The sequence below is a fragment of the Strongylocentrotus purpuratus genome, unplaced genomic scaffold (assembly GCF_000002235.5).
Source record: "Strongylocentrotus purpuratus isolate Spur 01 unplaced genomic scaffold, Spur_5.0 spur5_scaffold_10, whole genome shotgun sequence".
Classification (NCBI taxonomy): domain Eukaryota; kingdom Metazoa; phylum Echinodermata; class Echinoidea; order Camarodonta; family Strongylocentrotidae; genus Strongylocentrotus; species Strongylocentrotus purpuratus.
In genome coordinates, this window is record NW_022145595.1 from 2892208 (window position 1) to 2903211 (window position 11004).

General features: G+C 38.7%; 1 protein-coding gene across 1 annotated transcript; it reads right to left on the reverse strand.

Moving 5' to 3' along the window:
• Positions 1–1532: 1532 nt before the first annotated feature.
• On the reverse strand, positions 1533–3680 carry LOC581263 (bone morphogenetic protein 3). Its single transcript, XM_030979102.1, has 2 exons — positions 2713–3680; positions 1533–2195 (listed from the first exon to the last, which is right to left on the reverse strand). Exons 1-2 carry the CDS (start codon positions 3643–3645, stop codon positions 2004–2006), a joined length of 1125 nt encoding a protein of 374 aa, XP_030834962.1. The 5' UTR covers positions 3646–3680; the 3' UTR covers positions 1533–2003.
• Between the last annotated feature and the right edge of the window lie 7324 nt (positions 3681–11004).

Sequence of the window (11004 nt, forward strand, 5' to 3'; positions counted from 1 at the left end):
GTATTTCTTTCAATGCCGTTGGAATTTTAATTTTTCATTTGTTGGCCTGCAAATGGGACATACACCTGTAGTACCTTTAAAGCATTGATCCACATAATCATTACGGGAAAGTTAACTTCTAGCCAATCATTACAGGTATACAGGGAGACGTTGGTGATCATAAATGTTATTTAGTGCCGATTTATGTATACGTAATATATATATATATAAATCACATTATTTATTTTTTTAATCTAGTTACAGTTTTAGGTCGCTTAAAAAACAATGGTCAATTCCTTAATATATATATATATAACGGTTAGTTAGTTACAATGTGACAGCTTGGTTAAGATGATTATGTAACTTACAAAAGTAATGTACAATGAAAATGAACTTACAAAAATAGATTGCGACAGAGGTTTGCAAGCTATTCATATCAATAATTATAAATTGGTATAGATAAATTATGCCAAGACCTTCACAAAAGGACACAAGTTATAATTAATCAAAACGATAATGCTTGAAAATTGAATTGAATTTGATTTGAAATAAAACAACGGGATCTTTGTTAAAGAATTACAAGACGATTGGGATTTCATCTGAATAACAGCCGAGTAAGAAACACCATACTCATACAGAAGTGTAAATGTAAATGTGTGCCTAATCTATTTTTAGACGATCAAAAGTGTAAAATAGTACATTTAAAAAATATATATTATGGACGCGGGTACATGTGGGAAAACTTTTTTAAATTAACTTTTTAACTGTGTGTTCGACGTTCATTGGAAATTTTTACATTTTTTAAAATATACATGATTTTTGCCAAAAGCTCAAAATGAAATTAAAAAAACCTTTAAAGGATGACTTAAAGTTTCCGATTATTCTGGTTTCATACATAGCTACATGTATGCAGTAACTTCATAACAGGGTTTAAAAACATGTCATACGAAATTCATGAAAAATGATGAATCTCCTTTTCACGTATCTACATGTGTCATATATATTACATCAACTGTAAAGAGATAAAACGATACATATTTATAAACATGCTCTATGTTCTTGTACGAATGAAATACAAATATACATAAATCCGTTAAATAGCTTGCAAGTGCAGATTAAATACAAATAAAAAAACTTCTCCCATTTTTCTGCAGAGATTACATTTCTCTTGTCAATCCCATTGAAGTAATACCCAACACCATCTATGTCCAAAAGTGCAAAGTTATGAATACAAAACGTGTAGGTTAACTTAGATCAAACATAAATGATAATCATGCTTGTTTCTTTATCATCTGATCATACGCCTTTCATTTTTAAAGAGAGGTTTACTTCCATCTTATTCAATGATAACTTGGCAACTCAGACTAGTGAAAGTATACATTTTCCATAATACACTCCATTTTATCTGATCCCGCAGAGATTTTTGCAACTCGAGTACTTTATCTTGTCGATATCTTTAATCAATCAACTAACATTTTTTTGTGGTATACCTGAAAAGTAATTATCTGTTCCTCATTTCTAACATTTAGTGAGGAACAAAACATTTTGTTTGAATTATAGCAATACGCTTGGAGCATGTAAATCATACAAAGAATCATAGGAAGAAAAAAGTAAGAACTTATATGACTTCTTGCTTTTTCGTCCCTAATTTGAGTTGCAATTAACTATAAAACACCCATTCAACTCACTCTGCGAATTATTCAGTCATAATTAACATTCTATCAACGCTCAGAGATGATAGAGGTCGCTCTTCCATTCGACATTGCGTGATCTATGAACTCTTGACGAGAATCTCAGCTTAGTTGACAGGTTGTCATCGTTGTTGGTGGTTGATTTGAATTTCCTCTCCAAACGTCGTTAATATCCTCATTTTTTAATAGTGCCAATGAATATATTAAACTCATTATGTCAGTGTTAAATTATTTGCAAACAATTCTTTTTAATTATTAAAAAAAAAACGATTTTCACAGTTCATCGATTTTAAAGAGTTTTTTTGCGCTGCCGTTTTAAGGAGCGGTTGAGGCTCAGTGACATCCACATGATTCGACGACCATGTCACTGTATTTCTTGAGTGTGACGGTAGAGTCCTGTTCGATGTAGAGAAGGACTAATGGCTCCATCTTGTCCGGGACGCAACATGGGGTAGGCACCCCCGTTTGGACACCAAGCAAGTGCATAATACTCTGAATGAGGGCGTGATTAGATGGATGAAGTTCCTAAAAAAAAGATTGAAAGAAAATCACGATCAAGTATAAAATCATTCTTGTATGAACGAAGCTAAATATAAAAACTTCTACGTAAACATCAACACCACACCTGTATGTGTGAATCTACTTTAAAGGGAAATGATTAGAATCTGTATTAACAGAGACCAATGTTGATTTTCCGCTATCGCCAATAGTAGCGCTTCCTCGCTATTGGGTCTCGACTGATTATGGAAGCTCGTATACACATGTTGTATAGTGTCAACGACTCAATGGACACCTCAGGTTTATATTAAAATCTTCTAAATAAGAACTAATTATTTTCAATCTAAATACATATCCATCGGATACTTGACCTACATGCATTCGCGGATGAGCAAAGGATTTTTTTTTTTTTTTTTTATTACGTTATTAAAGTCGAACCGGTTTACTTTATATTTTACACAGACGTGCTCTGCGTCTTTAAGATTTAATGAAAACACTTAGACTGATTTCTTGTAAATGTCATCAACTATCTTCATTTTCTCACCTTTTGGATCGGGAAGGCACACTGGCCAGCACAGTAGAATGCCTGGAACGTCGCTGGAGCAATGACGTAATCATCCCAGCCAATCGCCTGGAAGTCGACATTCATAGAGTGCCTATCACATACATTAGTAGCTTCTGTCGGTGTTCCGATATCGAGATGCTTAGGGCGTGGCTTGTTCAGTTTCTTCTTCCGAGCACGGGACTTCTCTTCCGCATCCAGCATCATATTTTTACTTTTATCCTTTTTACGCTGATTCCGCGCTCGCCTTCTATTGGACTTGATGCGTCTCATGTTCTGCTCCGCGAAAAACGAGAACGCTGTGTGCGTCGTGGCTGGGAATGTTTTCCCGATCGGATTGAGAGGGTACTCGTTGTTGTCTACCGGTTCGACGTCGACAACTTCGTTGCTGACGAGCGTTTCGTTTTCGTCGAGTGTTTCTTTCGTGTCATTGGACCTCGCGCTTCTGCGTCGTCTTACTCCGCTTTCTGGGAGCAGCGTATCCATTTCCTGTTTTGCCAACTTCTCCGCCAATCGCTGCCAATTCGATTGCGCGTTTCCTTTCTCCGCCGATACATCCTCCGTGTACAAGAACACGAACGGTTTCACTAGCTTCTCATGCGTGCCGTCCTGGTAGGGCGTGGCATCGGGACTAGCCTCACCTTCACCGATGTACATCGCTATGGTAACCCTCTCCGTCGCGTTGATCAAGACGTGATTGAGCAATGACGTCACGTTTGTCACCAGCCAACCATTCTTGGGGATTTTCAGATTCTGGACGCCGATTGGATGGCACTCTGAGGCCTTGATGTAATAGAATGAAATTGGGATCTCCTCGTGTTCTTGGCTATCAATCGCGAGGAAGTTCTTAGCATAGAAGTGTAGCTCCGCATATTTGAGTTCTTCCGGGTCGTCCAGTGAGTGCATTGGTCGCATCGTGAACACGTAAGCTTCGCCCAGTCCCGTGCACTCTTGTCCTGTAGGTTCCAAAGAGAGGAAAAGAAAATGGGAGAAAAAGTTAGAAATAAGATTATGAACATAAAATTATGGACGAGCTTTTACTATTGTGATGAATGTCACGGGAAAACAAACAGCCAGCCCACAGGAGGCTTGAGCGGCACACCCCCGTTCAAACCAATTCTGAATACCCCCCCCCCTCCTTTCCGGGGGGAGTACAAAACCTGTGACAGGTACACAGTAACAATGCCCCCCCCCCCCCCATTATAAGACCTGGGGCATTGTATGCACATTATATTCAAAGTATACTAATTCAATCGCTGACGCGCATTATAATCATCTGCTTGAGTTCGATATATTCTTCAATGCATTTATCTGTCCAATATCATTCAACATGGATATTTGGTTTGCTCACATGTAAAATAATGGCTAAGACAAAGGTTACAAAAAACAAAAAATAAGATACAAAACATGGATACTTTATGGTGATGACAACAATTAAATAGCCGTACGTAATAATGATTCTTGTTTGGTTATGGCCGTACTCCGCTATGTACAATCGCAATCACTCGATTAAAGGTAAATCAAAAAGTTACACAGCGACATCTACGGTCAGCTACCAATAACACTCGGTAGCAGCTTCCAAACGCGTCCGGTACATGATACCTCTCAATAATTGTGTCGACAATATAGACGGACAACATTAGACGGACAACGTCAAAGCAATCATGGATCAATTCCATCTTCAAAAGAATCAAATCCATACAAATAAAATCATATCTTCTGGATAAATAAGGGAAAATAAGAATATGTTATATTTTTTTTTGCAACAGGGCATGTCAAGGCACCTACCATGGTAATTTGCCTGGGTGTAACGCATGCTACATTGATCGTTACCATAGTCAAGAGTGTCTCCCTCTCTAAATGGTAATTTGAACTCTATCATGTTTCCCCCCCCCCCCCCTGCAAATCAGTTTTGATTTGTTGCTGGTGTTGTATTGTTGTGTTAATTTCCTTGTAACCATTTTACCCCCCCCCCCCCCCCCCCCCCACACCTGATAAGTCTCTCACTCATGCACTTACTCTCTTCCAAGGCAATTTAAATTTGTTGAGATTCACAATAAAATACTTCCTTTCAGTTTCAACTCCAGTTATGAAAGCGCCACCTTTCCTTACCTGGTTGGTTTCAATGTACAACTTGACTTTGAACAACAAGATGCCAGTCCCATACACCTCGCTGGCTGCTGAATGACTCAATAAAAATACTGGTCCTTCTTCCAATATATCACCTACACTGAAATTTTCTTTCTCCAACTAAGTAGCCCCGTGACAAATTCAATAAACACCCACGAATTCCAACAGCTACATATGTCTAAATCATCGCTTGTGTTTTGCATAAAAAACACTGTGAGTGGTGGATGGTAGAACAGAAAGAAGGAGAAAGCGGGAGAAGAGGAGAAAAAAGATTGAGAAACAACTGGATAGGAGAATAAAAGACAGAGAAAGAAAGAGCGAGATAATAAACAGAAAGAGAAAGAAAGAGCGAGCGAGAAGGGAACAAGGAGACAGAACTATAGTGAAAAAGAGTGAAGGGAGATTAGAAAATATATACAAGCAGACAGAGAGAGAGAGAGGAAGAGAGAGAGACAGAGAGAGACAGAGAGAAAGAGAGACAGAGAGAGAGAGAAAGAGACAGAGAGAGAGAAAGAGACAGAGAGACAGAGAGAGAGCGACACAGAGAGAGATAGACATACAGTCATAAACAGGGATAGAGGAGAGACGGAAAAGGAGAAAGAGAAAGAAAGAAAGAAAGGGAAAAGGAAAAGAAAAAAGGGGAAAATAAATGACAGAAAATATAAGTAAGAGAGGGAGAGAAGGAAGAAAGGTTTTACACCACCCCTAAGAATAAAATGCGCACGCCTTTTGGTCTTTCATCATGCAAGCTATTGCATTCACACTCATCAATCACGAAGGTGGAATTAAAAAAGAGAGCTGAAAATATACAAGTTGTAAAAAGAAACTATCAACACTCTGTGAAATATCTCGTCTACTTCTCTCCCCATATCTCAGCTGAATAAATAGTACCCAAAAATGCAACTGAAAGGGAAAACAGTTGACGATTGTATCATTCCCATCCATCATAATTATTCTGACATATTGGATTTATATATCCGTGAAGTCACAAAGCATATCCTTATACATCACATATGTTGGTTGCCGCATTTTATGTAATACCAGTCTGAGAGCATTAGCTGCATACATTTTTAAGGAAGACAAAAAAACACGTCAACTTAAACGAACATTAATATGAATTTATTGCCATTTTCAGAACGTTCTGGAACGCGAATAAGATGTTTACAATCTCGAAGGGTTAGGAGAGGAATCCATATTTCATCGTGCTAGTAAGGGCGACGACATTAATAATTCAATAATGAGGCAACCCTCCAAGATTAATTCATAATCTGCGTTGGACACAAAGCGTAGTTACCATTTCGCTATTAACTGCGCTAATCAAACCTATAAAGGCAATTAATGCATGCGCCAGTCAATTTAGTACGATGTTTGTACTTTGCATCCACCTTGCGCACAGTGTCACTCTCTCAAGGCGCGTCACAGATAACACATGGCGTTGACGCAGTTCTATGCCAAAAAAAGTGATGTTGACGCCTTGTGGCGCGTGCATCAAAAATAGCGCATGGCGTTGACGCAGTTCTACGCCCGAAAGTAACGTTGACGCCTTGTGGCGCGTGCATCAAAGATAACGCTTGGCGTTGACGCAGTTTTACGCCTGAAAGTGACGTTGACGCCTTGTGGCGCGTGCATCAAAGATAACGCATGGTGTTGACGCAGTTCTACGCCTGAAAGTGACGTTGACGCCTTGTGGCGCGTGCATCAAAGATAACGCATGGTGTTGACGCACTTCTACGCCTGAAAGTAACGTTGACGCCTCGTGGCGCGTGCATCAAAGATAACGCATGTCGTTGACGCAGTTCTACGCCAAAAAGTGACGTTGACGCCTTGTGTGCAGCATGCTTTGCTGAAAGAGATGAAAGTAAAGTACATAAACTGAGTCTGACGGTAAAGACATTTACTGAATCATGCTGAATGAAGCAATCATAGCATGCCGTCTCTAGAATGAAGAGCCAAGTCTAATATGTAATTTTTTTTAAAGAGATAGTAATAAACGCATTTTATAATGTTATATATAATCATGAATATAGGGTATATGGGTTATTTAACGGAACATAACTTACAACTTACAAACTATCTCTTTACGCCAATCGAAGATGTCTTTAGAACATTTCAAATGTTACCCGGGAGAGGGTGGTGTGTGGCTTTCGGACTGACTTTGCCAGATTGCCAACATTTCTAGACAATTTTTAGAACAAGTCAGTGGTGTTTTGGCTGTTTTGGCTCAAATATTTAAAACAAGTTTCTTCAAAATTCCAAATGTGTTAGTTTGTTGACACATAGCGAAAATATAAAACGGCTTAACCTTTTACTACTGATTAGTCGATGGAAATTTTAAAAGGGGTGTCACATCCCCAAACTGTACTCCCCTAACCCTTTTCCTCCTCCCCCCCCCCCTCCCCGAAGCCCGTCACATAACACATTCAACAAGAGCGAAAGGACCATACTTTCGTCGACTTCTTACACTCTTCACTGAAACTAAAAAGAAGATCCAAGAAAAATAAACCCCGCGATATTCGGTTGACTTTTTGGAAGAAAAGCGAGGGATCTTTTCCTGACCTACTTATATTCTAATTCATAAAAAAAAATGTCTTCCTCCATTTTTTAAAAGTTTGCGTTTCGAGGGATAAATGACGGGATCAATAAGTTAATCATGTTTATGATAGAGCTTATTGCGTTATGGGTGGTATTACGGTAGGAATAATGTGAATGTTGCTCTGGATGTAAGTGTCACTACATTTGCTTTTTTCCAGAATGAACAAAAGGTGCGGCCACATACTTCAAGGAAAAAAGGTAGGAGGCCTTCATACTAGCCCTGACATCTTCTTTATCATTTCTTCTTCTTTTCCTTCTCCTTCTCCTTCTTCTTCTTCTTTTTCTTTTTCTTCCTTTTCCTCTTCATTTTTAATATTCTTTTTCTTCTTCTTTTCACCATGTTCATATTCTTTCAACCATTTGTTCATTCGTTATGTTTGTACAGTACACGCCGAAAATCTCCGCAACACGATTACACGATTTATTTTTAGGATTACACGGTTTACACGATTCACCTGAATCGTGTAACTGTGTAATCGTGTAAATTTACACGATTGAAGAATGTCGCTCTGAATCGTGTAATCGTGTAAATAGTTATGTGCATTGGTCGGATGATTCGACCAGATGCAACAATCGTGTAACTGTGTAATCGTGTAAATTTACACGATTGAAGAATGTCGCTCTGAATCGTGTAATCGTGTAAATAGTTATTAGGGTTATAAGGGCATTGGTAGAACGATGCAACAAGCTGCAACAATCGTTAAATCTTATCCTGCTGACACCAATTGCTTTATACACAACTTACCTTCAGTGTACATCAGGTAATTACTGTACTTTATATTCGTGTATATAAACCTCAGCACTTTCCACTAACATGTATCGTATACTAATCCGTGAGACAAGGTAGGAAAACGTCAGAAACAGGAAGACAGATGAAATAGTAAAGGAAAAAAAGATAGCTAGGAGGAGAAGGGAGCATATAAAAGGAAAATGAGGGTTGGGAGGCACAATAAAGATAAACAGAAAAAATTATGCAAGAGAGAAAAATGGGAAAACTAAAAAGTTGACCGGAAGAAAAGAAAGAGTGAAATAGAGTGATAAAAAAAAGAAGGGCGAAACATAGTAAAATTAACAGAAATGAGAAGGCTATGAAACGGAGAGGAAAAGAGACAAGTTAATAAGGTAAGAGGGGAACATAATAGAGATTAAAAGGACACTAATGAGAATGGAAAATGGACACTTATTGCAAAGGAAAATAGGAACTCGTCGAAGGAAAAGGGGCGTGTGTCAAAAGAAAAGGAGCACTTATCAGAGTTGAAAGGGGAAGGGGCACTTTTACAAATTAATAGGGACACTTGTCAAAGTAAAATAGGTACTTTTCCTACACTCAAAGGGGCACTTTGGGGGAACTTGAAAAAGTGGGGGGACACTGTGCTGCTAGCTAAACGTAACTCAAAGACAGTTGGCCATTCACTTATTCTATTCATTCTCGGCTTGCAACTGTTCCCTACACTCTGTAGCCAGTGGCTTACATACTTACGTACATGTAATACCTATTGTTCAGGGGGATCCTATGTTCAAGGGGAACCCCCTGAACAATAGGTATTATGTAAGGATCTCTGCCTGTAGCTAGGGCAACGGCCTTTGTCCCCGGCGAGGGTCAATGGCAGGCCACAGAGTAAGCTTCTTTTGTATGTGACAGGAAGTGTGCCCTTAAGCCTTGACCGTAGCTCTTTATACATATAGCTGAATAATGCAATGTTGTAAAAGGTAATTTACGAAAATGAGGAACGCTAAAAAAGCAATAAGTGATCAAAGTCTAAGGCCCGAATTCACAAAGGAGGTTTGTCGTCAAACCTTGGTTTTTGTGCGTCATATGACGCGTTTTGACGCGTTTTTACAAACCAGGTTTGTAAAATGGATAATGATTGAATAAAAAAAAAGTATAACGATATTCATAGTAACGAATGAGCTGGTGAACATAATTCTAATTGGTACAGCCTTGTAATGTAAGAGTATCACAACATACTTAATTATGTTAGCCCTCCTTTACATTTTGTAATCATTTTTACTTATTTACAACTTAGGAATAACAAAATTCCCCCCTTCCTTCGTCGTTCATCGCTTTTTTTCTTTTTTTCTCACCGAGGATTAAATCCGAGAGTGCTTTTCGGGAAGTGGACTGATTTTTTTAACTTTCAAACAGTCTATAATAAAACTAGAGACAAGACACTGCAATTAAAAATATATACAAGAGAAAGAAAGCGTAATGTTCGCTATCCGCTCGTATCGTCCACTTGTCCTCGTTCAACCAAGAAGTAACTTCTTGCTTTTACTGAACTAGACATCCTTAACCTGCTCACCATCACCACTGAAAATAAATTGTAACACAATTCCAGCGAGCAATCGAATCGTGTAAATTTTGAATCGTGTAATCGTGTTGCGGAGATTTTCGGCGGGAATATTACACGATTACACGATTCGACCTGAATTGAGGAATCGTGTAATTTTACACGATTACACATTTACACGATTCAAATTTCGCTTCATTGGCAAAAAACGAATCGTGTAAAAATAAATGGTTACACGATTCCCGCGAGCAGTCGAATCGTGTAAATTTTGAATCGTGTAAATCGTGTTGCGGAGATTTTCGGCGTGTACTGTAAAGCTGAATTACCTTTCAAGCAACTAATACATTGACCAAATGTCGGCATCACCACACTCCCCGGTATTAATTATCAATATAATAATTTGTCCAAATTAGACGAAAGGGACAAAAGGAAAACATTTTTTAAAAAATCCTATATTCAACCTCGCCCCTTCATAGATCAAAACATTCCACTTTACAATATATTTCAAGGTTTCGCTGAAACATGAAAAACATCATGTTTGTGTAAATATAAATAATGCATGCACCTACACTAGATGACCAATTTTGTATTGCCCCCTTCCTCCGAGTATTACCCTTGTAAGCGGAGCCACAACAACCGCGATTCTAAACGACTATTCCGGCTAAGGGTCAATTAATTTGACGGGTCGTTGAAAATTAAGTAGTTAGGTAATCCCAGGATACTTCTTTAATTTTGACAGATGAAAATCGGGGACAGAATCTCTGACCTATTTACTTTTAAAAACAACTGTTTGTTTGTTTTTGTAACGAAATTATTATTTCGGAACTTCGCTCGAAAGCGGAATGGGGAAGGGGAAGAGTTCTTTTTTACTATAACCAATTAAATCTTAGAATGTTTATGGGTTTTTTGGCAATAAAGGGTGGTGGGGGCGGTGATATCGGTCCCTGGATCCCCATGTAGTTACATTTAGTCCTGAGTTATGCATTCACTATCAGAATCCAAGCCCCTTAATTATTTTGGATGGCATGTCGATGCATCCTAGTCCTACAGACACAGTAGTATACGTGAGGTAAGTGTATTATAGATGGTTCCCTTTGGTGTTTGACCCGATTGCCTACCCCCAATCATGCCTTGTTTACTACCCCCACCCCTCCCCACCCTTACTCTCATTAAATGGCATAACGTGATTCCATGCAGGTACTCATAGGGACACGGCATAGGGGGGGGGGGGCCACCGGTCTTTTTATTACTAGGTGGATCG